Raw genomic sequence first — 27567 nt, forward strand, 5'->3', positions numbered from 1 at the left:
GATTATTCTTATCCTTTATTTCCCCTAATATTAAAAGAGCAGAAAAACATCCAAAGCCTCGGTTAAGGAGTCACATCCTCTGTCGTGACTTGTGAATGAATGTCTGCTCAGGAGTCATAAGTGCAGCGTCTGCAGATGTGGCCCAGACACACGCTTGCATCTGTCTTCTCTCCATGGGATCATTTGCATCCTCCCACCACCGCCGCCACCACCGCTGTGCTCAACTCAAGGGAAAATCCTGCAGTGCATAAAAGTAGGCTACAGGCCTTTTCATTTTTATCTGGTCAGAATGATGATGAAACCGCTGCTTGTATTATCCCCCTCCCCTCCCTTCCCCTCCCCGCCCTGCGCTGCCTCCAGTTTGTGGGTTACTGAAAGATTTCACCAACCACAGATAAGAAGATTAGAGAGGAATTAATGGTATTCCTTTGTCATTATAGGAATAAATTGATATTTGGTTTTAAATCAGAGGGTGGGGACAGTGGGGAGCAACATGTTGTGTCAGGAGACGTGAGCAGAGGGATGGCACAGTGACAAGCACACTCGACCAAGGGGGGATGCCTGCCTGAGCGCTGGAGCTAAGCACTGGATATCTCAGCTGATGTTTACCATGTTACAGGAGATGAGAGAGCAGGATTGTGCAGTAGTGGCCGGGTGTGTGCGTGGCGGGGCAGAATGAGTGCTGCTGCAGGGACATGGACGTGCCATTAGAGGACGGGGACAGCTGTGGCATTCCCTGGGTGAGACACTGACGCAGTGGGAGGAACGTTTGGGTTCCTCTCGTCGTTCCAGCCCCAGCCTAACCATGAGAGTGGCCCTCCTGGCCTTCAGACTGATGTGCTTGGCCTGGTTCTGGCCTGTCACCCAGCTCAGCGGCAGCCACTTTGCGAACAAGAGGAGACACAAGGAGATGTACGTCGGAGAGAACACCAAACAGAAGCATGGAGGGTGAGCCACAGCGCGATTTCTTATGTGATGTGTAATTGTGGCGCTCTTGCTGTTAAAATTTATGGGTGTTTTTTGGCACCTGGCAGCTTTAATATGTGTCTTTTCTGTGTGCTACTTTACAATATTATTGCTAATATGATTGGAAAGAGGAGAGCAGGTGATAGGGTTGTGTCAGTTGTAACATGATTGTGACTGAATTTCCTTTTCAAGAAAAAAATATATTGAATATATTCCTGTCTGATCGCTAAGTAACAGAAAAAGACTAATTACACGATTTAAAGAGTAAATTTTTGGTTCACTTCAATCACTTCATGAGGATTTCTAGGAAGACAGCTGGTCCTCTTAGAGAATAAAACCCAACTCAGGTGCAAGGTCACCTCATGAGATGGATACAAGAGAGGCCTGACAATATCTCTGTCTGACCCAGTTACAACCATGTTAGATCAGTGCCAATACCCTGAAAGTAAAAAAAAAGAAAAAAGAAATCCCTTTCATTTCATTTAGACAGAGGCCTTCACTTCTAATCAAGAGTGCTAAAGTCCAATTAACCATCACTAACTCCCTCGACCAGATGTCAGTTGTGCTTTCACTGTGTATCTGAGTGTTAGAAAGAGGAGGATGAAGCCACAGCAAGAGTTTCTATGCCAGCTGTTATTGTGTTCTCTTTGGTCTTCAGACGGGTGGATCTAAAGATGAAAAAGATGGACAGCACCAAGTCTATGCTAATTAAGTCTGAGCAGCTGCTTCGGATTGAAGACCATGACTTTGCAATGAGGCCAGGCTTTGGAGGTAACAAAAAAAAAAAAAAAACCACACCTCATCTACCTATCTGTCTGTTTAGTTTTACCTCTTCTCTCTCTGTTTCTAGTTTTCCTCATTATTTTGCATACCCATGTGCTCTCCTGGCTCACTCAGTAAGGTTAATGTAGGTTACTGTGCTTGTCTTTGGTATTACGCCTGCCAAAAAAAACCCCTTAGTGACCTAGATTGTCTGCTGTGTGAGACAATGACTGCAGCCAGTAGTACAGATAAAATAATCTGAACCGCGAACCTAATTCTGTGGGGGAAGGACAAAAGCCTGCTGTTAGAGGATATAAACTGCTTCCAAGCACGGGCTTGGATTTTCATTTCATTTTTGTTTTTAATCTGAGTGTACAAGACTGATTGAATATTCATCAAAACTTTTACAGTCAAATCACAATCGATTTCACCTTGAACTCAACTTAAAGGCTTGTGGTCTCAGCAAGTGGTCATATGGCTGAATTGAACGTGGAGAATGCAGCTCAGCAACAGTCCAATGTGAGAACAAACCCGACTCCAGGGGGGTCTTAACTCGTATCTGCTTTAGTTACAGTAAGAAAAGTTACACCATGTGACACAGGAAACATCCAGTCATACAGAAACCTTTACAGAAGCGTCTACAGACACACATTGTGAGGATGTTGTCCTGTCAGCAGTCGTACTGTAAAAGACTTCCCGCATTGCACAGTGTCACCTCATTTATCATTCGGTTTTCTTTGTCAACAATGAGGTCTTGCAAAACCAGCAGCGATGGCTGAGTGTTCTGAAATGCTTCGACCTTTATGAACTCTCTGCTTCAGTCGATAATAAGTTTTGTAGATACCTTTCAATCTGCCTGTCAAACATCTCGTTTCGTTTAAAAAGACAGAGGTGAAGAGTTTACATTTACTCCCAAATATTCTGAAAACTCTTGACCATTGAGATCTTTATTTTTTCTGAACTCAACCAAGTCAATTAGGGAACCAATACCTGAAACATTAAATTTATCTTATTTTATTATTTTCAGAAAAAGAAAGTTCAAGTGAAAATGAAAGAATTAAGATGATATTCTATGATAGTCATAACTTAATATTATTTGTGTTGGTTATCTTTGTGTTGAAGACGTACACATATTTACAAGTTTGACTTCATATAGTATAAATATATTCATGGGTACTTCAATTTTAAAACAACATGATTATATTCAGACTGTCAATGAACTGACCCTGATTGAATTGATGGAGGCTGAATCATGAATGTAACTCAAGCTCATGGTCAGATTGTTTCATTAAGTCTTTTGACTTAGAGTTGATCACTTTTCTCAGGATTAGGTTTAAAGTCTACTGGCACCCAAAAATGTCACGTCAGTCAAAGAGCTGAAAGAGCCTCAGTGACCTAACACTTTAAAAAAAAATTTTTTTTTTTAAAAATGAACGGGACCTCCACAGCCCTCGCTGGCCTGATATAATCCCTCGCACCTCACTACTCCATTGTTATGGTCGACTGATGGTTCTGAGTGCTTACCTTCATTAGATAATGGCACAGAGGGAACGGGATGTTTGCAGCACACATCATACGTTCACAGCATTCTGCCCCTGGACGATGACATAAGCATATTTATGTCAACGTACAACATGGCGGAAATGATAAACAAAGCATTTAACATTTCAATTTCATGAGCGAAAGTTTGGGTTTCTTTGTGCAGACTGCTATGCTGCTTTAAGTGCAACTTGAACCTCTTTGGCTTTTCTTCTTCTTCTGTGTTCTTTCTGTACCTGACACATGCACCACGGCATAAAATACTCACTGATTGGACTGTAAGTGTCAGCAATTGTTCGTCTTCATGCATGCTGGGAAAGGCTTTATTGAAACAGGCAGTTAAACAAACATAAGCTAATAATTTAACGGGTGTTTGCGTTGTGGACTAGGTAACATGCAAGATATTTATATCCATGTAGGCTGAGTTACTAACACAGGCCAGAGTTCATAAGTAAGTAAAAATCAGCGTTGGATCTTTCCGCTGTCTTATGCTGAAAGACTTTGTTAGTGTTTTTCCTTTCCTTCCAAAGCTGAACCCTGATGTTAGACATTATATAACTGTTCTCGATCTATATGGTCTCATCGGGGGGAGTTCATTGCAGATTATGTCAGCTGTACAATTCACTGTCTTCAGATGGCATCACTTTTTTGTTGTTTCAATGAAAGTGTTCCCCGCAGAGAATTTCACAATACCGTTTGGTTACTTATAATGCAGCCAGAAAATAAAAAAAGCTCATCACAGGTTTGAGATGTGTATAAACCCTTCAAGAAGTCTGCAGCATCTTTATGAGACCAGCTGAGCTGTAGAGCAGTTTTTATATATATATATATATATATAGTTTTGTATTCTTCATTATATATTTTAAAATGAAGTTTTGAATTTTTGCTCCCAAGTCTGTTTAGTTTCACACTGTTCATAGAAATTGCGGTAAATAACTGTCAAATAGCATCAGCAAAGAACAATAAGATAGAAAAGAGTATTTCACTTTAGTAGTGACACTCAATTACCATAAATTAATAAAATACTGATACTTAACTTCAACATATGTAGAAATCACAATTTTACCCTGAATATATGGGAAAATGTATTAGACTGTATTAGATGAAAAGAATATATGCTGATTTTAAAATGTTAAATATACTGTAAACAAGTTTATGTTATACACGTTGTGGCACATTTTAAGATATTTTTCTGCAAATCTTTATTTAAATTTAGTTTGTTTTGTAAGTACACAATATGAATTCATTAGTTTTCTTCCTGTTTCTCGGTCAGCTACTATCCTTTTTTACAGATGGTTTAATTTTTGGTTTAATTTTAACCCTGGTGCGATAGCTGTAGAGATGAGGATGAGGATTACTGTTTCACCTGGGGGGTCGTGTATGACCTACATCTGTCACTTTTACTTTACTGTATTCCTTAAAAGATGATATGACTGCAACCCTAAGCTGAGTCATGCTTAAGACAGAACACTTTCATTTACATTTTGCCTCTGTCATCTGTAAAATATGGCTTATATCTTATAGCTCAGCAGTGGGATTTAGACATACAGTTAATCTGTGGCAGATGTGCAGACAGATGAATCACGGACGTAGTGATCCAGCTGTTGGTTAAAGCTGATGCATTACAACGTTTGACCTTTTGCAGGTTCAGCTATTCCTGTCGGCATTGACGTCCAGGTGGAGAGTATTGACAGCATCTCTGAAGTAAACATGGTACGTGCCGCTAGGATCTCTGTTGGCTACACTGTTGGCTACACAGTGCCTCCGTTCTATGTGGGGCTTGAGCACCACTGTTTTGTTTGTTTTCCAGGACTTCACCATGACTTTGTACCTGAGGCATTACTGGCAGGACGATCGTCTGGCCTTCCCCTCCAGCAGCAACAAGAGTCGGACCTTCGATGCACGTCTGGTGAAGAAGATTTGGGTTCCTGACGTGTTCTTTGTCCACTCTAAGCGTTCTTTTATCCATGACACAACCATGGAGAACATCATGCTGAGGGTCTATCCTGATGGTAATATTCTCTACAGCGTCAGGTAAAAAGCAAAGAAGAAATCTTTCATGTTATTCATGGCGATTACCATCATCAGAGTAGCATGATGAAAAAGAGACAGTGGCCATTGTGGCCACAAGTGGTAATTACAGGACTGAATACACATTGAATTTGCCCTCATGTCCCAATATCTTCATCACTTTGAAGACATCATTATAATCTGGGATCTGATCTGGCAAAATTAGATTAATTTACTCTGACTCATGTCTGTCACACAGCATCTAGCTAGAGTTTGCTAACATTGGCTAACATTAGCCATCAGAAATGAAAAAACATTCAAAAATAGCATTGACGAGGCCGCCAGATATGCAAAGCATGCAAACTTATCTCTGAGTTCTAGGAATTATTCCTGCATGACTCTATTTCATTTTTCCATTTCTGTATTCAGAACAGGCGAAGCTTAAACTGGAAGTTAGCTTCACTGACAAGACACTGTTTCTTTAAATCCTGAAAGTTATATGGGTTGATTGACAAATTGTTATTATTAGTTTTTACAAAACTGTTTTCAGAACAGCCTCAGAATTGAACGTCAGATAAATGTTTTTGATCACACGAATTATAAAACCATTGTTTTCATACATTCAAAGGAATAAACTTCCCTGATGATACTGGTAAACTGGTAAACATCAACCTGATCAGATCATTTCTACTTAGTCCAGCGTTAGACTTAAATGTCCATAGTAATCTAATTCAATGAATCATGATTTAAGTATTTATATATACTGCGAGGCTTAATGAGAGGAATATGAGTGGATGGCCAGTAAGCTTTCAGACTATGTTCATCATATCCATTTCAGCCACAGATGACGATCATATGGCTTCATCTCTAACAGCTTGCTGCAGCCAGAGAGCCTGTCAGCCACAGGAAAAGAACAGCTCTGTCCAGTAGTTTTGCTTTAAACTCCATCTGTCATCTTAGCTCTCGTTGATGCTGAACTATTGCTTGATTTGTGTTAGCGTCTCTTTAACTGTGAGCTGTGTTTTAGGATCACTGTGACGGCACTTTGCTCGATGGACTTCAGCAGTTTCCCACTGGACACACAGAACTGCTCTCTGGAGCTGGAGAGCTGTGAGTATCAAACTACAGATGGGACGATGTGCTTTTGTGCGAACGCCTGACATCCAAAGCAGTTTTTAAGAGGAATTACGCTCATTTTGTTGCATTAAACATCCAAAATCCCACTTTACATAATGCTTGACGTGTTTTGCTGAAAAACATGTTACACAACCTCTGCACTGAGTTGTAATTTAAAGACACTGGCGGGTGATTCTGCAGTGCTCACTGAATTATTAAACAGAACCCATGTTGCAGGTCAAAAACATGATATTTTTTTTAGTTGTGTACCGACGGGACGAAAACCCACACTGTCGAGCTCACAGTGCACAGTAACCATTACCATCTTATTTTAGCATGGAGTGAATAAATCCTAATCCTCAACCGGGTCAATCTGTATCCGTTATACATGTCAGTCTCTCTGGTGCAGGATTTAGTCTGGATTCCTTTTTCATTCTGTTCTGCTCTGAACTTGAGGCTGGTGATAAAGGATGATAGTGACGGTTTTAATGTAGAGTTTGGGGATTTCTGTATTTCTGTCCAGCGCCTCTCTCTTTATCTCTCTGTCTGTATGATATGCTGGATAAAGCATGGGTCCTGGTCTCAGAGGGGAGTCAGGAGTCCCACTTCTGTGCGCTCACTCCTCCAAACTGAGAAAAAACATCCATGACTTTTCAAAAAGAGGCGACATGTGAAGGTGTCATCTCCCCTTTATCCTTCTTCCCTAACCCACTCTTCTCTCCTCTCTTGAAGATGCTTACAATGAGAATGACCTGATGCTCTACTGGAAGAACGGGAACGATTCGTTAAGGACTGACGAGATTGTGCTCTCACAGTTTTTCGTTGAAGACTTCCAGCCTTTCTTTGGGCTTGCCTTCTACAGCAGCACTGGTATGTCAGGTTGGAACCTTGAGGCCCTCTGAGCTGTACCTGCTTTGGGAACAACCAGAGAGCTCCTGGTTTATTAAAAAAAAAACCACTTCTGTTTCAGATGTTTACACCTACATACAGTGATATACCTCTTTACCTAAATCTGCTGGTAGCTACAGCAAACACTAGTTTATGGTAGTCTGAGGTTAATGAGCAAATAAATTGATGACCTCTCCACCACCTCAAAGAATCAACTCTGACTGTCTCTTTTCTGTAACACATTATCACTGTGGGTCCCTTTAAAGGAATAGTTTGACATTTTAGGAGATGCAATCTCATCACCAGAATAAGTGTTGACAAGTTCCTGCAAGCTATGGATATTCTGAAATCTTACATTTCTTTGTGTCACAACTTTGCTTTTCTCAAGGTTCAATTTTCTATTTTATTTTGGGACATTCGCTGGTTAGGTTTAGGCACATCGCCTGCTTGGTTAGGGTTAGTTAAAGATCATATTTTGACTTTGAATAAATGTATTTGGTCGCAATAAATTCGGCTAGAAATTGAGGTCCAACTTCTTGTCAAAAGTACCAGGGTTTTTATGCCAATAAAAGGGCTATAAAATTGACATGAGACCTCCTTAAGAGGTGTCCACTGGTATCACACTTATAAATGTTGAAGCCCACATGGGTAACTGCCAACATTTTATCCTGGTGACTAAGCTGGGGAAATGCTCTAATTTGCAATGTTGATAAGAGTTTAAGAAGAACATTGACAGCACTCTTACATCTCTCAATATGAAGCTAACAGCTGGTTACCTTAGCTTAGCATCACAAATTGGGGTAGGGGTTAACAGTTAGCCCGGTGTTGTCCTGAGGTAACAAACTCCAACTATCAGCATCTCTAGAGCTCAACAATTAGCACTCTGTTTCTGTCACCTTCGGACAGAGTCTGGGTAATTGTTTCCCCTTGTCTTAAAGTCTTCAAACTAAGTAACTAAACTAAACTATGCAGCTCATATTCAAAGGAAACATATGAGAGTGGTATCACATTTTTCTCATTTAATTCATGGCAAGAAAGTGAATAAGGTCAGTTCCCAAAATGTTGAACTTTTCCCTTAAACACGGTTCATAACAGAAGCGAAGTAGAAATAGGCTACTGATTCCCGAAAATGTGATGACAGACAGCGATAAGGAGCATTACCCATGTGCGTCATTAGTTCCCTTTTTACGGAATTAAAATCTGAAGTAATATTGCTTTATTATTCAAACATTCTAGAGTTGTATGGCTGACGGCTGAACCCGGCCTGCTTCTACTGTCACATATCCAGTGTGAGAAAGACAGATAGGAGCGGGGCCCGGGAGATTTGCCTCTCAGTGTGACATAATCTCGTGGGGATGTATAAGCGCCAAGAGGTTGTTATATAACTTCAGCTCTAGACAGATGTGCCTGAGAAAATGATTACTCAAGGTTCTTACTGTAGATCCATCTTGTACTTTCTTAGATTCACAACCAACACAATCCTGTACAGGTTAACCCGCCTGCCCCACATCCACTTTCTGTCTGTTTATCTATGTTTCAGGTTGGTACAATCGGCTCTACATAAACTTCATTCTCAGGAGGCACATCTTCTTCTTCATGCTTCAGACGTATTTTCCCACCATGCTGATGGTGATGCTGTCCTGGGTGTCTTTTTGGATAGACAGGAGGGCCGTGCCTGCTCGTGTCTCTCTGGGTACTGAGACCAACATTAACACGTGTTGTACACAAAATGCACAAAAATATACATTTTGGTGTGACGCAACACTGAAAGTGAACAAATGGTACTTTTATTTTCATCCAACTTGGTAGAAAAACACAGCTACAACGTTTTTCTGCTTTATTTTATTTAAAAGAATAGTTTGTTGATAGTTGACATTTTGGAAAACGCTCTCATTGGTATTCTCATTAGGAGTAAGATATGCAGATGTATGTTTATACGCTACACATGAAGAACAGCCATTTAGCTTAGCACAGCACAAAGACTGAAAACAGGGGTAAATGCATATCCGAACTCTATGTCCTGTAGTTCACTAATTAATGTGTCTCTTTTGTTTAATCTGTAAAAGATGTGATTTAAGATTTGGCTTATGTGTTGGACTTGGATAACGTACATCAACTTTTCAACATAGTGAAGCTTCCAAGCAATAAGTGGAGATTCCTTTTCCTCCAGCACGACATTAGCAAACAGACATATAATTAAGTCTAAGAAATTATGATAAATTGTAATGTTACCTGCAACTCTCAGGTAACATGACCCCATGTTACACAAATAATAATAATAATATAATAAAAAAATATATATATATATGTTTGAGGTCTACTGGAAAACTGTAGTTGTGTTAGATATCATATTCATGTGTAAACGCTGTACCGTGGACATTCAATTGATGCTATGCCGATTGGTTACCAAGCCAATGAGTGTGGTAGTGTTTCTGATCTGGTGACTGAAGCAGCATTTCCGTCCAGTGTACCCAGGACTTTTTTTCATGAAACAGGGAAGCCCTTTGTTGTCGGTGTAAAGACGTGACGATTCAGCACATTTGTTCATTGACATATGAATGAGTGACAGTTGTTTTTACACAACATTTTTAGGCACAGCTATGCAACTATAATGTAATTGGTTGTCGTAAATCCATCTAATTCTCTCTCCTGTCACGCCATGTTGATGTGTCAAAGCAGAGGCGTGGCTGCGGATTTTTAAAAATGGTGGCAGAAATATAATGCTGCAAGTGCTCCATCATTCACAAATGTTCAGCACTGCAAGCCCCACCCCAACAGGTCCTGTACTTTTAGAAGGTACTACCACAGGAGTTTCCTCCTAGTCACGCTAGAAAGTTGCCTGGGGTGGAACACAGCTTTCCATTCCCCAGTGTTGTATATGGAAGGGTATAATCCATCCAAAGACATGTTACGTGTGCGGCAACATATGTAATACTCATCATCTGTTGTACTGGTTCTGTATGCAGGCATCACCACGGTTCTGACCATGTCCACCATCATCACTGGTGTCTCAGCCTCTATGCCACAGGTGTCTTACGTCAAAGCCGTAGACATCTACTTATGGGCAAGCTTCCTCTTTGTCTTTCTGTCTGTCATTGAGTACGCCGCTGTCAACTATTTCACCACAGTGGAGGAGATGAAGAAGCTCAAGAGGGCGAAGGTCACTCATATTCACTTTTTTGTGGCCCCGAATGTCTCCTTAAATCCCATGTGACTTGTGTGACCCACAGAAAATTAATTCCTGCCATCTGGAACAAGCCGACCTCAAAGCCTAACTCTCGTCTCCTCCCTCTGTCGCTGCAGGTCCCCAGCTCCTACAATGCCACCCAGGCTATGGCGTTCGACGGCTGTTTCCACGACAATGAAATCGACCTGACTTCTTTCCCGGAGGCCTCCAGCACCCCGAATACAGAGAGGAACACCCAGTCTCGAAACTCCACTGTCTCTGGACCCACAGAGGGCACCAGGCTACGTCGAAAACACCCTGTTATTCAAAACCTCAGCTTCATCATGAGCAACAGCTACATGATCGATTCCTACTCCAGAGTCATATTTCCCTTGGCATACCTGCTCTTCAACATCATTTACTGGAGTATGTATGCATAGTACATAAACTATGCATCAGAACGAACAGGATTCATTGTTGACTGTTTCCACCACTATACAGTGTAACACCAACAGGCTGCAATAAACTCAGATTTGCACAGAGTCTGCTGATGAGCGTAGGTATCTTCTCTCGAGGAAGTATTCAGCTGTAAACTTGAAGGAAATTTGAGATCAGCTATTCATTGAATGACTGTTATTTTTGCAGATGTTGATGTGTATTTTTGGCATGCCTGTTTTATAAGAGAAGTTTTAATCATACAAATATATTTACATTTTTATGATTTTATTTTGTTGTGGGATCTGACACAAAGTATTAAATTGTGCATTACTGTACAACATCTTGAAGAATAAATGTATGCTCTCTGGATGTGTGTCAAGCTATATATTTGCACACTTGTTTGGAATTCAAATACGTTCACCTCTGTCCACATTCATGTCCATGAGCACTGTTTTTTTGGGGGGGCCAATTGGAGGCAAGTAAACATTATCTTCATCTAACATCAAGTTGATGTTATTTCCAGAAAATTATAATAATCATCATTTATTTAGAGTTAAGTTAGCGTTCCATTTCCATTTGCTGTGGTCCAGATTGCAAGGTTTCAATTTCAAGGTAAAATAACAGGTTTGTTAACCCATGAGCTGACATAAGCATTCAGCCACTATCTGGCTAACAATCCCATTTGATTAATCCAGTGCATTTCACTTACAGACTTAAATACATTGGTCCAAGATGTGAGTGGATATTCATTAGAATTACAATTATCAATTAGAATTAATTTCCGTCTTTCTTATCGTGTTGTGCAACACTATAAAGTTGTCATGTTCACTAACGTTACCTTGAAATATGACCTGATGTCCCTCCAGATTTGTCGATATCCATCAGTTATTTACTGCAACCCTTGAACGCAACACTATGACATTTGAGCTCCCCATCCTGAGTGTGATGTCAGAGGGAAGTGGCCGCGATGTAAATATGGTCTATTATTCTTTTTTAAGCTCTGTTTTTGGGCTCGACTACCTCCTGGCAGAATATAGGGCTTTTTTTCCTGGCTAAATGCTCCACAATGTTTACAGGGCTCGGTCTGTCTGCTGTCTGACTGCAGTCAGCATCTACTGGCAAATTGTAACAGAACTTGGATTTTCCATTTACAACAGGGGTACTACACTCAGAAACTGTTGCTTTAAAACAAAGAGTATCCAAATTCATACCTCCACCTGCTTATGGTGATCAACTATTGTTGGTGATCAAAAGCACCACAAAGGAGTTTGTGGTGAGATTGTTTAGTCAACTAGTTACACATAAACAAGCCCATTAATGAATGTTTGGTATTGCTTATTCTATAAATGCCTCAGAGGGACACCGGTGACTATAATTAATACATCTAATAGTGAAAAGATTATTACATTCTTGTCCTCATATCTGCATGCTATAGTGTAAACAATAATACACACAATGAACCATATTTCAAACAAACTTGTGACAAATAGTCATTAGTAGATGAGGGTTAGAGAGTAGAAGAAACTATGGCGAGTGGGGATTACACGCCATAAAGTCAGTTATATTTGCTTACATAACCTCATGCTGTGGCACATGAAGCCAGCAGGAGGTCTGCTTCATCAGAGCTGATTGATGGTTAATGTGATGAATTACTACAATGAGGAGGTGATGAAACATGGCCTGTTTAAAAGGCTCAGTGGGGGGCCATGACAGACAGCCATGTGCACTTTGTGCACCGGTTGTTGAGTATTAGTATTTTGTGAGGCTTCTCTCTTTTAAAAAAGCAAGCCACTTTAAAGGAATCGTTAAATTAAGCAACCTCATGCTGTCGACAAGTTAGTTTAGAGAGCTTTAGAGATGCGGGTAGGCAGATTTTCAACCCTGGGATAGTTTGATTGCTTGGATATGTTTCAAGTATGTATGCCGAGCTAAGCCAACTGTTTCCTGGATACAGCTGCAATTTTTAACAAACAAAGGAGTGGCATCAGGTTTGTCATCTCGAGGGAAAGATAATATAAGCGTCATTCGAAACATGTCAAACTATTCCTTTAAGGTAATGTACAAAAACAAATATCACTCTGTTCACTCAACTTGTCAGATCTCCAAGCCTCTGTCTCCCAAGCTGCACAAAGGCACAAATAAGCCACGGTTACAGGTTACAAGCAACCTCCACTGTGTGGTGCCAGAGTGTCAATAATACAAGTGTCTCCTTCAGTCCTGAACCACCCTGTTTATATAAAGCAATAGTAATCTACATGTGAGAATGTCATAAAAGACATACTAACAATTGGCCATGTTACATTTAAAGTATGCAACTAAATTATGTTTAGGGTGTGACTGCATTCGGTGATCTCCTCCGGTGAGGATGTGTGTGAAAAACATCTTGAACAAAGCTCAGTAGCAGACGCTAAACACATAAAGATGTTCACCTGTTTTTAAATCTGATATCAAACAGAATAAAACCTCCACTCAAAGGCTCAAAGCTTGTTGATCTTCAAAGAATGTATTGTGATCTGCCCTGCTGTCACACTGTTGTTATCTTGATCCTTCTGACTCCATCTGGTGTATAAACAGAGAACTACACCTTTTATTTTCTACACCTTTTTGTTTTACAGGAAACTGCTGGATATCTATTTGGTAATGCTATGCAATAAGTTTCACCTGTGTTTGTTCATTAATTGGCACTAATTCTTCATTAATTAACACTTTACAAAGCTGCTATAACATATAAAAACAAATCTCTGGGTTAGTGGGCTATGAAGGATCAGTTCAGGAACATTTCATTTATCTCCTCTGTCAGCATAGTAGGTCTTTTTTTCCAGCAGGTAATGCAGTGGTTCTCATACTGGGCAGAACCAAAGAAGCTGCTCTGTAGTCTGGTGGTACGGCACTAAAGGTCTAAGGTCTGCCAGAGTCAACAAAAAACTGTCATGATTGATGAAAATTGTGGTGTAGGGGCTTGAAAGCTTTTCCAAACCTTTACTTATTTCAGTTCAGAGTCTCCCTTACAAGTTCTCTTTTACAGGAATGCTGTTCTGGCACTTCAGTGGTGGAAAGAACTCCCGACCAATGTCAGGACAACAGAGTCACTCGCCATCTTCTGCGAATGACTCAAGACTCATTTCTATAAACTTCAGCTCGACCATAGCATGACTCCCTTGCTGCTTTGGACAAAAGCATCTGCTAAAAGCCCTAAATGTAAATGTAAATGAATGCCATGGGCACATTCACAGTGACAGTGACAGTGACACTGGGACATTCACAAGCATGACGCAAATCTGTTCTTTCAAGCCTGAAACAGGTCGCTTTATGAGCATGTATTTAACATCACGTTCTTGGAACACCATTGATATGACTTTAAAAAATTATCTTAGTGTTCTTTCGTATAGCATAAATACACACTCCCAGGTGAGTGTGCGATCAGTCCAGTGTGTCACTGTATTAAAAAGTGTCTGTCTGGTTAAATACATGTTAAGGAGCCACAACAAAAGTGCTGGTGGTTCGTGACAGGTGACAAGTCCCTCCCATCCAGAGTCCTGAAAAGCAGGTGCATGACATGACAGGCGTGTAATGCTGCAGGTGTGTGACTTCTTCTGACGCAACAGTAAATGTCTCAATACCATGACTCTTTCAGTTTTGCAGTGTAGCCCAGGGAACACAAAGGACACTCAGAGAGGACACACCCTGAGGCGCACCTTTACGACCAAACAGAAAAGATCAATCTCTTTCCTCCATAATGAATGAATTAGTGGTGTACAGGAATTGTTTTGGATGGTAGTAAAGCACAGAGAGCTTCTCGTGATCTGACATACAATCAACTAATTTCTTCTTCAGGAGGACAACTTGAAGTTTCCCTCGAAGGTAAAGTCAATCAATGCAATGTTCAACCTGTTGGTGGAAGGATTGACTTTCGGGGGCGTGCCACATGTGTCAACCACTGATCCTGTGTGGGAAACACACTCTCACAGTAAACTCACCCAGCGGCCTGTCTGCCACCAACAATAGCATCAGTGTTGGTGAAGAGAAGAAAATGCACATCTAATGCGTGTGGTGTGGTTTTGCTTTCAAGTTTGGATTTGGCTCAGGGGAAGTTATGTACCGGGAAAATGAAGACAGAGTCATGAGTGCTCCTGGCGTTCGTTCTGATGGTTCTTCGTGTCGGCACATGTTTGCCCCCCTTGTCAGGTAAAGCTAAGGTGGTAATTTGTCTCTTTTGCTTATTCACAGATCATCTCACCCATCACAGGAGGATTATCTATCCTTAGCTATAGCTATGGCTCAATCAAATTCAGTTCCATTTGTACTTTATTTAAACCACTAACCTAATCACTCCTTAATATCTTTTGATGTGTTTTATTTGTTGTGGTGTGTAATGTTTTGGCTTTGAATACACAGTTTAATCTTGTCAGTTCTTGAGTGAAGTTACTGATAATCTGTCTAAGAACAGACGAGATGATGCACCCGATGCAAGACCAACACTGCGGTGGTGATGCTCAGATTACATATAACAGCTGAAGAAAATTAGGATGGTTCCATGGTCTATCTACATCTAAAATGAGGAACCAGACATCTGGATTTGTTGGGGGCAAAACGACATCATGCCTCGCTTTGATCGCTATCAGTTTTGGTTATCACACAAGTGTGACTTCATCTCATTCTTACCATCAGGACTTGAGTGTGGCTGTGATTTGATTGTCTGTTATAAGTCAACATATTGCATCATATAATACTGTACGTGGATACATGATGCTATTTGATTTCATTCCTGTACATTTTTCAATTCTAACATTTTATTTGTATAATCAGTCCACACATTAAATAGTGATTCATGATTTTTTAATACAATAACATCGGCTAACAAAGTTTAGAAAGGTTATCAATGCAAGTCTTCTGTTACAACACTTTCAACAATTCACTGCCTGATAACTGCACAGCGTCATAACACACAAAAACACCTCTGAAACTCCCTGGCAAAAGCAAACATCCACTGTGTGTGCCTACATGGTGCAATATCTACAGTATCACTCTCTCTATATATCTATCAGTGTTTGCAATTTTCTAAGCTGTGATAAAGGTAATGTGTTTGTTCTGTAATACTGACCTCTGATTATCCTCAAAAGAATGCATTCAAGCTTTTGATTTGACGTCTATCCAGTTTTTCAGCACAAGTTATGATTAATGGACTAAATGATCAGGAGCAAAGATAAAAGCTTTCACACATATAATTACTGTAAAGGCTAAGGAAAGCATCTATTAGCATGGGCGTGATGGAAAAAGGTTTTTGTGTGACTCACTCTTTCACCCTGTTTAACTGCTGTTCAACAAAAGACAAAGGTCACTACAATAGACCACATTCACATGGTGGCCATTTTCCTCTGACAACACTTTCTGGGTGTATGTATAACAACTGCATTGTTCCAGGACGTAAGTTGTATGAACGTATTGAATCCGACAAATAGCTACCATTTCACTGCTTTCTGACTTCAGGAACTGACAGGAGAATGGTTCGTGAAAAGGGGCAAGCAATTAAATGCTAAGGTTAGCTGATGGCTTATTAAATGTGTTGTTTTACCTTGAAATACCGCCTGATGTCCCTCCAGATTTTCACTATCCATTGTCTTTGAAGTTGCTATCAATTGGGAAACACAAAAATGACAAAAATTTAGATTAAGATTTAGATTTCCTTTGTTTACATGACTTGGAATCTGCAACACAGCAGCATAACTTCATCCCCACATTTAAGCTTTCCACCACTGAGTGTGACGTCAAAGGAAAATGGCCATTGTGTGAATATGGTCCATAAAACTTTAACCTTTATGTGTTTTCTAAATGGTTGTCTTTGTTATACTACAGAGGGAGGAGGCCGGGCTCATGTGTCAAACATCTATGCTGGTTGCTGGTCATCCTACTGATAGGTACAGTATGTTCTGACATTAGTGTGAAAAACAAAGAAAGTTGCAGACAATAGTGTGGTGGTGTCTGTCACCTTATCTGTCCCTACAATTCTGCAACACTATTTATAAACCACGATGTCTGACATGCCAGTCACTCAGCATGCATCATGCAACACACACACACACACCCACACACACCCACACACACACACACACACACACAAACAATGTCTTATTTTTCCATCCTAAGTTATGACGAAACCCGTCATTCTGGTCTGATTGCTGTGTGTTATCTATCAGACAAAATCTTTGGTTTTGAAGTTCCTTTGTAGGGTAAGCTAAAAAATATGACAGTGGAAAAACAAAGAAAATTCAATTGTGACACAACGACATTTAAAAAATGACCACATAAGCCTGATCCTCTCGGCTACTTTTAAGAAGCCAAAGGTGTCAAAAATATGATTATAAGCAAGAAAACAGAGAGATCCAAGATGATTGCACAGATAGATAGATTTCATCTATAACTCAGTCACGGTTGTACTATTCCCTCTGCCTATGACTCTTAAGCTGTTGTTACTCGGGAATTTCCCCACTGAGGTATTAATAAAGTCTTGTTTATTAATAGAAATTGTCCAATATTCTAGCATTATCTATTTATTTTGTAAATATCTGATAAAAGTAATATTTGTCATTGTTCATTTCTTTACCATTTATTATATATAATTGCTATATCACATATTAATAACATCTCCAGTAAACCTGTGTCTACCATATTGTTTTATGTCTGTAGATCACTATCCATATTAAACTGCAGTTATTACATTAAAGTTTGCGTTTGAAGCTCTGTTTCATTTATTCTGTGTAGACTTAAAATGATTCTCTTCCTCCACTCAGGTCAGGCTTCCTGTAATCAGACCTCTGCTGCTCCTCCCACTACTCCTGCTACAACAGACACACAGACTTCAGGTAAATCTCAAAAAAGCTGACAGCAGACGAACCACACCTGTTCTTTTCATACAAATGACAAAAAAAATTATATCTGTAAAGGAACACGAAAATAAATGTGGTAATTTTAGGACAAGTCAATAAAAGCTAGTATAAAAACTGGAAATATAAATGGAATTAAGTTGGCCTTCAGGGCTTCCTTCCAGAGGGGCTTTAAGAAGTCAGGTGGCATTGAATGACTAAGTCATCTTAGCCACCGCCGAACGTCGAAAGTGCTTCTGTTGAATGTGTTGAATACTTTTAACACCACCAGACAATGGCTTCACATTTCTGTCTTCAAAGAAGTCCAACAGACCAGCAATTACCTACCTGTACTGACGGTGAGGAGAGCCTTTCCTGAAGCAATTTCAAAGTAAATGTTGAGTACTCATATATAAAAACACACTGTGAAGTTCAGCTGCAGCTAATGTGAAACTGTCCCTTAAGACCAGTTTACTAATTTAGGAGAGTCCAACTCTGGGAACAGCTGTGTGACAGTCTCTGCATAGAGTCAACAAATTCATGAGAGAAGGTCTGCATTACTAACAGATGGTGTTTACCAGGCGCAGTCAAAGTTGTTGGATGAATTATGACTCTGCATTTTTTAGGTTCAGCACGTCTCAGTCTCTCTCACTGATTTGGACTTTTTTCCCCTTTTTTTAATTACTGTATTAACCATCTCCACAACTATTTTGTTTTCTTCCTTCTCATGGCAGTGTACTACTTTGTTGACATCGCTGTGGATGTCAAAGGAAAGGAGAGGGATGAAACCGAAATCAAGGCCTGGGTGTGTAGAGACACTTGGACTAGTTTCTCAATTGAATACAAGATCTTAATATGTATATCGTATGACTACATATAATAAGGATAATTTTCTTTTTCTCAGCTTGTCCAGGTTTTCCAAACCAACCTGGAGAGCTGCATTTCCCCGAACAATGAATCAACAACTGCCCCACCTACTTCCACACATACTACAAATGATACGACACTCATGACGACAGCAACAACAATACAAAGCTATAACACAACTACAGCTACAACAGTTTTGACAAGCAATGACACAACTCCTGCCTCAACATCAACAACGTTTAACAGCAACAACACAACTCCAGCCTCAACACTGACAACGTTTAACAGCACCAACACAACTCCAGCCTCAACACTGACAACGTTTAACAGCACCAACACAACTCCAGCCTCAACATCAACATCGTTTAACAGCAACAACACAACTCCAGCCTCAACACTGACAACGTTTAACAGCACCAACACAACTCCAGCCTCAACATTAACAACATTTAACAGCAACAACACAACTCCAGCATCAACATCAACAACATTTAACAGCAACAACACAAATCCAGCTGCAGCGTCAACAACGTTACAAACCGTCAGCACAACTGCAGCTGCGATATCAACAACGTTACAAACCGTCAGCACAACGTTACAGCCCAGCTCGACAACCACTTTACTTGACCCCAGCGTGGTCACACAGGCACCTGGAGGTGGAGGACCCGTCCAGCCAACGAAGAAGCCAAATCCCAGCGGAAACAAGCAACGCATAGCTCGTGAGGTTCATGGCAATGTGACAGAAGCCAGGTATCACTGCAGTGATTTCTCATAAATTTATTTATAAATAAATGACAAGGCAAAGGTCCAGACACTGCCACAGTGCAGACTAGTCATTGTGGAATGGTTTGTTGTTAATGTTACAAATCATTTAGTGCAAAAACAAAATTGCTTTTGTTTTAAGTGACAGCTTCCTACAAGTTAATACTGTAGGAACAACTACACCCAAGCCAAAAAGAGCAGGTGTGAAGTCGAATATTAGCAAAACACAACACAAAATTTCCATTTGAGAAACTACCCCAGTAAAGTTTTTTTTTAAAAGTAATGATAAATCACAAGTACCACTGCAATTATGAGAGTAACATTAATGTTAAAGTGGGCCTTACACTAAGTTAACTGCTTTATAAAGCATATATATAGCATAGCTGACGTTTGCTAGTTGTCGCAAAGATACAAATGCCAAATGTTGCGAGGTAAAAAGCATATTATCAGTTTAAAATATACTTGAGCAAAGAGTACAGTTTTTAAAAAGGTAACATTAAAAGTAGTTGCTCCTTTAAATAAATAAATAAATACATTTCCTACTTGTAACATGTTACCTTACCACCCTGGGCTACTTAAGCTAGCTAACATGAGCTAACGTCACCAGTCACAAGAGACCTTACCAGACATTTTGTATTGGATTGAAAAACATATATAACCTTTATTTAAGTCAATGTCGTTGCTCAGTAATGTTGTTTTACTTTTCATTATAGTGGGAACAGTAATGACAACACAACCGGCCTGTATCAAGTAAGCTAACGATGAGGTGTTTCTGTGAGCTACAGTAATATATGAACAGAAGGAGCATTTGAATTGACTGTTTTGTATTCTAACAGGATCTGGAAGTGAACTGCGCCATGAAGACTGCAATAAGGTGAACTAACATAACCTTTTTTTTTTTTTTAAATGAGTAAAACATAAAAAGTGTTTATTTTTAACACTGACCTTAAACTTCAGCAACACCACCTGTAATGTGATGCTGAAGCTGAGGCAGAGTGTGCCGCCATGTTGTGTCCTCCGTACACTCTGTGCGGCCAGTATGACGTCCTCCGACATCCAGGTGGTGGGAAGGAAAGCTGACAGAACCAGTGAGTGATGCGTACTCCTGAAACACATGATCAACCTGCCTACCTAATGTTACCTATTAAGTTACGATAGTGCAGCCTCATGAACACCTTTTGTTAACAGGCCAACTAGAAACTGAGTGCAACAGCAACCCACAAGAGGAGAGGACTTGCTTTTATAATGGTCCAACCGGTGGATCATGGTAAGATGTAAACCCCACAACTTACTTACTTACTTATTATTTTGTCTTTTTAGAGAATGTTGTTTGTTTGTTTGTTTTTTTTTGTTCTGTTTTTTTTATTATTTATGTAGCATTTTATGAGGTTGTTGGGGCGCTACACACTATTTTGTAATCTAATGTTGCTGTTTTTTTGACAGTGAAGCGTCTGGATCTGCATATGTGGTCCAGCAGAGCAACTCAACACACTGTGGTGCAGGTGAGCGCTGAACACTTACTCAAACATCCTCCAACCAACAAATTAAAGGAAGTATTCCAACCCTTAATTTTAATAACAAAACAGTAAATGATTTGGACATATTAAAACATGTGATATCTTCTTGTTTAGTCTTTATGAAGACTTAGAGGATAGGTGTCAAATTAAAAAATAAAAAAGATCCTCATCAGCAAACGTCTATGTCTGGCAGAGACAAGGCAAAATTCATCACCTGCGACACACTTTATACATTATTCAGCATATTTACAGCTACAGTTCACACAATGAGCAGCATAAAGAGGACCATGTGTGAGGTCAGATTTGTAGATTAATTGCACCATCCCAGTTTGTCCCTAATTTTTCCTCAGTCGAAAATGTAATCATGGCAACGTACTACAAAATGGGAGTAAGACCGGTAGTAGGTAACTACTGACTCAGTTCTCTGATTTCAGGTCAGGTGAACAACACCTGCAGCTGCTCTGCTTACTGCAATGGAACTGGTGAGTCCTTCATCACCGCAAAATATCACCTGTTTTCTAGGTAGATACAGTTTAAAAAAGTTAATGTTGTTTATCGTTTCTTTCTTTTTAGATGCATACTACAGTTTTCAAATGTATATAAACAATCCAGAGATGAACGAGTCATACGTCTTATTCCTTGTAAGTTAATGCGAGCACGCAGAGCACGCATATATATTTCCATTCCATTTCGATGCATTATTGAAGCTCAAGCTATAATCTCTTCGATCGGTACAGATTTCGAAGATACAACAAACAACAAACTGCTCTCTGAGTGCAAAGTGAGTTTTCCCATTCAGATTTCACATGTTCCTCACACACCCTTTCATCCAATGTAAAATAAATCACAACCTTTGTTCCTCTGCAGTGGTTCATGTCCACTGAACATCGTTGCATCTGAATACAAGGTAATTATCTTACCGGATATTATTTTGGCTATAATGTAAAACTAATCCAAATGTATTCTTGACTTAATTGACTAAATTACATTTTCATAGTGAGCAATATTCAGCTGGGGACATGAGAAATGTGAAACTGTGCATTTTCTATACATTTGGGATACCTGGAGCCGTTCTTTTACTCCACCAAAGACATTTTGTAAACTGACATGTTACAATAACGAGTAAATGAGTGAACTGAGCTTGTGAAGGTTCCTTTGAGACCTTTTTGTCAAGATTCACTGAAACATTTGAATACAACACACACAGCCCTCTTGTACTGAACAGTCTGACTAAAATGAGAATCTCCTTTTAGGAAGCCAGTGTGACCTGTGGACTCATTGAAACAAAGTGAGTCCAACCATAATAAACACTTTTGAAGGAGTAACATTTCTACGCATTGATACGTCTGGTGTTAAATCTGTGCTCCTCTCAATTTTCATTCCAGCGTACAAAGCTGCATGGCAATTTTACGCTTTGCCCGTCAGGTCCCTATCTGTGCCGTGTCGGAGGCTTTGACGAATGTATTTCAGCCCGAGAAACAAATCAGTTACAGCGGACTAGTGACCCGAGCAGGTGTGTATATTAACAACAGGACAACAAATCCATACAGTCAGTGTGTCCTGTGAAAAACTTCTCAGTCATGATTTCTTTTTATGTGTCACGCAGCAATTTGTGAAAATTCAGCTGCCAGCAACAATCCACTGAACTCCCTGTTCACGTGGTTTGAAGTGAATCTAACGCCTGCTGAACTTTGTCTGACAAACGACGATTCTCATCTCCTTAGCTGGTTTGTAACTTAAAGACAACTTCACAAACTCAGTAAACATGATAGAAGTTTCACCCAAGATCCTAATTTGTCTTTCTTTGCAGTCAAAATGGAAAAAATTTGGCCTTGCTGTTGGATGAAAGTTGTGTACACCGGCCGTCCACCACATCCAGCCCAGATATCACCACAGCGCAACCAAACACCACCTTGTCAGTGAATGTAACTTCCCCCCCGCTCAACGCAACAACGGAAGCCCTGAATACGACCACCACCGTTAGCGCTAATGTCACTGCGACAAATTCACTCAACAACACAACTTTAATGCCGCTGAACACAACAACTGAGGCCCTGAATACCACCGCAACCACTGTAAGCCCCAACGTCACGGCGACAACAACACTCAACAACACAACTACAACCACCGCAAATGAGTCTGTTTTTTTCACCACTTCAGAGAGCCCAACAACCACCCTATCTGGTGTGTTATCAGCAACATTTGTGTGCAACATTTTCGTCATCGTTGCGTCATTTCAGAGCATCTCTGTTCAATGTTGCTGTTGTTGTTGTTGTTGTCGACTCCAGCTGACAGCCAAGCCAACGCACTGCTCGATCTGACCAGAGACGTGTCCAACCTGAACTCCAGCCAGGTGGAGCAGCTGGTATCTCAGCTGGAGGATCTGTTGTCGGGCCCGACTGTCAGCCTGGAGCTGGGAAACACCTCCGTCCACATTGTCAGCAATCTGCTGGATGCTTCTCCTGAGGTGCTGGCCACCACCTCCAACAGGTTACTGATGAATTCATCTGACATTCAATTACATATTGTGTGGTGTTAAAGAAACGATATCGCCAAACTCAGAAGTTCCAGACCTTTTTTGACTTTTTTTTATATTGACAAATTTTGTTGTAGACTGCACCCAAGCAGGGAACGTGCACTAACTTAATTAATGTTCTCGTCAGGATCATAGGGATTGTCGACACAGTGGGGTTGAAGCTGGTCCTCGACCAGCCGGCTGAGACCATCTTGTCTGAGGCTGTGGCTCTGTCGGTGAAAACAGCAGACGGTACTAACTTCCAGGGAACAGTTTTCTCCATCTCAGACCCCAGTAATGTACAGGTATGTGAGATGAGTAGTCTTGTGTACTACGCATGTGTGACATATTGATCAGGTAACACATTAGAGCATTTTTTTAATACCAGCCTGTGCATCGGGAAATTTTACAGATGCACTTTTTCCACTTCAGATTAAAACTGTACATTAAAAACATGATAAGACTATAAAATGATGTCATGCCCCATCTGCGTGGCAGGTCCGTGGGGATCCGAGGCTGAGAAGGAGTGTGAGAACAGACTCCACCATCCCTCAGGGCTCCATCAGGCTGCCCCCCTCTCTGACCCAGGACCTCACCTCAGAGGAGCAGCAGCAGGCCTCCAGAGTCCAGTTCAATTTCTATCAGAGGAGCACAGTGTTCCAGGTGTCTACAGCCATCATCAACACCCTCAATTCAAATTCAATTCGCTCACGTTTTTAAAACTATACCCCTGATTTAGTGTTTAAAAGAAAACTGATTGCATTTTAAAAATAAATACTGAAACATTGTCTTTACAAACCCTTGTTTCTTGTGTTGTCTCCTCGTGGCCATGCAGGACAGATCACTGGGACAGCGTAGACTCAATAGTGGGATCCTGGGCGCCAGCGTGGCCAACCTGTCAATCACAGGACTGCAGGACGATGTTATAATTAACCTGAGGAACACAGAGCCCATTCCAGTGAGTCTGTCTGATTGATGCTGTCAATCTCAACAGAGAAAAAAACATCATGATGTACCACTAGAGAATATAAACTAATGCAAACTCTGTCTTCTCCCAAAACTACAGGCTAATTTTGTGGCTACATGTGTTTTCTGGGACTTCACATTAAACGGTAAGGTTTTCAACAATATTTATCAGAATTAAGTGAATATAAACAAACAAAAATGTGAATATGATTCTTCTGTGTTTCCTTACCGTCAGACGGATCAGGTGGTTGGAGTTCAAGTGGCTGTTTCGTCCGAAACAGCACTGACAACGAGACGGTCTGCAGCTGCAACCATCTAACCAGTTTTGCTATCCTGCTGGTGAGGAGATGATTATTTTTCTCATTTCTTTCATATGTTTGGTGAAAAATGATCCAGTAATAGTTCTGATCGCGCTTAACACTCTTGAACTAACCTCTTTACAGGACCTTTCCAGAGAGCCTCTCACCAGTCGTGTCCAGGCCACCATCCTCACCTTCATCACATATATCGGCTGTGGAATCTCCGCCATCTTCCTGTCAGTCACCCTCCTCACCTACTTGGCCTTTGGGTAAGAAAAAAATTTTTTAAAAAATGCTATTTTGTCTCTCAGACTGCTGTTCTAATCCTACTAGAGTTCACAAATGGATGAGACTTGCAATTCAGAAGGAAAACTAGAATATTTTATCACAGCACCTTTTAAAACCCACTGAGATGTTTTGTGTTGTCTGAACCTTTTAAACACTGCAGGAAGTTGCGTAAAGACATTCCATCCAAAATCCTGATCCAGCTGTGCCTGGCCCTGCTGATGCTGAACCTGGTCTTCCTGGTAGACGCGTGGCTGGCGCTCTACCCGGAGGCTGAGGGCCTCTGCATCTCCACCGCCTGGTTCCTCCACTACTTCCTGCTGGCTACCTTCACCTGGATGGGACTTGAGGCGGTCCACATGTACCTGGCCCTGGTGAAAGTCTTCAACAGCTACATATCACACTACATGCTCAAGTTCTCGCTGGTCGGCTGGGGTGTCCCGATGATCGTGGTCATCATTGTCATCGCGATAGACAAGGATAACTACGGCCTGGTCTCCTATGGGAGGTTTACTGATGGCACCAGTGATGACTTGTGAGTCCAAAAATATTCCACAAGGTGCATGAAATACAACCTGCACAAAACAAACCCTTTAATAACCTCCTATCCTTGTCCTCTCCCACAGCTGCTGGCTGAAAAACGACATTGCTTTCTATGTGGCAGTGGTGGCCTACTTCTGCGTCATTTTCCTGTTCAACTTCGTCATGTTCATCGTGGTGCTGATCCAGCTGTGTCGGATAAAGAGGCAGAACCCTCACAATTCGGTTCACCGCAGCACGCTGCAGGATGCGCGCAGTGTGGCGGGGATAACCCTCCTCCTGGGCCTCACTTGGGGCTTCGCCTTTTTTGCCTGGGGGCCCGTTAACCTGGCGTTCATGTACCTCTTTGCCATTTTTAACTCCTTGCAAGGTGAGTTGATTAATTTCACATTAAAGTGGGTACATTAAAATTTAAATCATGAGGGCTCCACAGCAAGAAGTGTATTACAGGAGACCTATTATGCTCATTTTCAGGTTCATAATTTTTTTAATGCTTTAATGCTCAGAAATGTATTTTGAAGCTATTATTTTAAGGTAAAAAAGTTCCATATTGTTACTTTAAATAACTCAAACACTGGGTCAAAACAAAACATTGGTACTGAGTAACGTCAACCCAGCACAGGTGTCTGTTTGACCAAGACTATGTACATCATTGATATCAGTTTTGGTGGCATTATATAAAAGAATTGCTGAAATCTGCAGAGATGGCAAATGCACTTCAGTGAAACCAGCCTGATGGCAAGAAACACCATCAGACGGTTGGGGAAACATGCCAGCGCTTTAGCTAGATTATCTAAACCCCTTGATTTGGAGATGAAACTGAAGCAAGGGTTCACGAGGCAAATTACAGTAGTAATCCCTCATTGCATAAGAAAATGTGCGTGTGCACAACTTCCAACTGATGGATGCTGCTTCTGTCCTGCAGGTTTCTTCATATTTGTGTTTCATTGTGCGGTGAAGGAGAATGTGAGGAGGCAGTGGAGGACCTACCTGTGCTGCGGCAAGATGAGACTAGCAGAGAACTCAGGTCAGAGAAGTTCACAGAGCATTTCATATGCTCACTCATATAGCCCTCTATGTAGTTTCTGCTTCCTTTGAATGTAGACATCTCTTTCTTCCAAATAAAAGATCAAGTGTTAGAGTTAGATGTGTGACATTGGTAATTAATTGCACATCGACTCCCTGAATGGTGATGTTACATTCAACCTTTTGTCTTATGTTTTTTAAAAAAAAAATTTATTTCACAGAATGGAGTCGCACCGCAACGCAGAAGACCACGAAGAAGGGATCAGTGACCAGACTGACATCTCTTAATTCCTCGAAGTCCAACAACTCATCCAGCTCCTCGTCATTCCTCGTCAGTGAATCTTCAGAGCATATTAACGGCATCGGTGAGTGACAACAGACTGTCATTGCGATTGAGTCACAGCCACATTATAGTGGGATGTTTAGTCACTTTTAACTAATTTGAAGATTAGACTGTTGGTACAAGAAGCAGACGAAGGTTTTTCTCATTCTGCCTAAAGCTGTTCCAGCTCTTGGAATACATGTGTCCTCAGTCATGTGTACCTTGGGTTTGGTATGATGGTCTGATATGTGATAACACAGTGGTGCCGTTGCAGGAAGTCCATTTGACGACAGAGCAATCACAGCTGATGAAGAACCCAGGTCGGACGTGGTCCTCAACGAGATCAACAGGCAGTACAGAAACCAGCAAGCGCCCTGATCCCAAAGAGGACAGAACAGACTGTTTAATGGCTTTTATTTTGAAATACTTGTATATAATGTAAATTGAAGTAATTTATGTACTGTCCATGTCACATATATTATATGACTTGAACTGGAGCAAAGGAAAGCCTCAATTATACATGACATTTAATCTTTTGAACTTTCCTGCAATCACACTTTTTATATACGTACAAGCTTTAATGCTTTGCACTGGGATGCTATCAATATGTGTTCATATTCTAATGGTATGTTGCATACACTGATGCTGACCCAACAGACTGATACCAGTCAAGTCGTATACGTGGTAAATTCAATATTGTACAACTTCACAGACTAGTTTGAC

The 27567-nt window shown here is 40.7% G+C and overlaps 2 protein-coding genes and 1 long non-coding RNA gene across 5 annotated transcripts; 2 read left to right on the plus strand and 1 right to left on the minus strand.

Annotated features, from left to right (window-relative positions):
• Positions 1 to 774: 774 nt before the first annotated feature.
• LOC119031143 lies at positions 775 to 20459 on the minus strand. 2 transcript variants are annotated; one of them, XR_005078535.1, is made up of 5 exons: positions 20320 to 20459; positions 16458 to 16514; positions 5099 to 5289; positions 3253 to 3323; positions 775 to 882 (listed from the first exon to the last, which is right to left on the minus strand). It is a non-coding gene; the product is annotated as an uncharacterized LOC119031143 (long non-coding RNA). The 2 variants fall into 2 exon arrangements; XR_005078534.1 differs by lacking the exon at positions 775 to 882 and adding an exon at positions 2026 to 2290.
• gabrr3a (gamma-aminobutyric acid type A receptor subunit rho3a) lies at positions 802 to 11252 on the plus strand. The gene is made up of 9 exons (XM_037119379.1): positions 802 to 948; positions 1625 to 1737; positions 4913 to 4980; positions 5078 to 5301; positions 6305 to 6387; positions 7126 to 7263; positions 8822 to 8974; positions 10248 to 10441; positions 10585 to 11252. Exons 1-9 carry the CDS (start codon positions 806 to 808, stop codon positions 10885 to 10887), a joined length of 1419 nt encoding a protein of 472 aa, XP_036975274.1. The 5' UTR covers positions 802 to 805; the 3' UTR covers positions 10888 to 11252.
• On the plus strand, positions 14575 to 27467 carry LOC119031140 (adhesion G-protein coupled receptor G2). 2 transcript variants are annotated; one of them, XM_037119376.1, is made up of 31 exons: positions 14575 to 14746; positions 14955 to 15070; positions 16739 to 16800; positions 17674 to 17745; positions 18480 to 18550; positions 18650 to 19362; positions 20088 to 20124; positions 20211 to 20248; positions 20332 to 20462; positions 20563 to 20641; positions 20818 to 20876; positions 21326 to 21373; positions 21465 to 21532; positions 21629 to 21672; positions 21759 to 21798; positions 22145 to 22179; positions 22277 to 22404; positions 22498 to 22618; positions 22702 to 23075; positions 23180 to 23381; positions 23555 to 23711; positions 23905 to 24069; positions 24242 to 24364; positions 24473 to 24518; positions 24608 to 24711; positions 24816 to 24940; positions 25120 to 25491; positions 25583 to 25866; positions 26422 to 26523; positions 26744 to 26887; positions 27119 to 27467. In XM_037119376.1, the coding sequence occupies exons 2-31, from the start codon at positions 14979 to 14981 to the stop codon at positions 27220 to 27222; spliced, it is 4140 nt and encodes a 1379-aa protein (XP_036975271.1). In that variant the 5' UTR covers positions 14575 to 14746; positions 14955 to 14978; the 3' UTR covers positions 27223 to 27467. The 2 variants fall into 2 exon arrangements, with proteins under 2 accessions (XP_036975271.1, XP_036975270.1); XM_037119375.1 differs by lacking the exon at positions 14575 to 14746 and having other exon boundaries at positions 14851 to 15070.
• The last annotated feature ends 100 nt before the right edge of the window (positions 27468 to 27567 follow it).

The sequence above is a fragment of the Acanthopagrus latus genome, chromosome 13, assembly GCF_904848185.1.
Source record: "Acanthopagrus latus isolate v.2019 chromosome 13, fAcaLat1.1, whole genome shotgun sequence".
Lineage (NCBI taxonomy): Eukaryota > Metazoa > Chordata > Actinopteri > Spariformes > Sparidae > Acanthopagrus > Acanthopagrus latus.

Coding starts and splice junctions, on each gene's coding strand:
- gabrr3a (XM_037119379.1), top strand. CDS start 806: ATGAGAGTGGCCCTCCTGGCCTTCAGACTGATGTGCTTGGCCTGGTTC. Junction 5,302..6,304: donor AATATTCTCTACAGCGTCAG/GTAAAAAGCAAA, acceptor GCTGTGTTTTAG/GATCACTGTGACGGCACTTT. Junction 8,975..10,247: donor GCCTGCTCGTGTCTCTCTGG/GTACTGAGACCA, acceptor TTCTGTATGCAG/GCATCACCACGGTTCTGACC.
- LOC119031140 (XM_037119376.1), top strand. CDS start 14,979: ATGTACCGGGAAAATGAAGACAGAGTCATGAGTGCTCCTGGCGTTCGT. Junction 21,533..21,628: donor AGTCATACGTCTTATTCCTT/GTAAGTTAATGC, acceptor CGATCGGTACAG/ATTTCGAAGATACAACAAAC. Junction 26,888..27,118: donor AGAGCATATTAACGGCATCG/GTGAGTGACAAC, acceptor GTGCCGTTGCAG/GAAGTCCATTTGACGACAGA.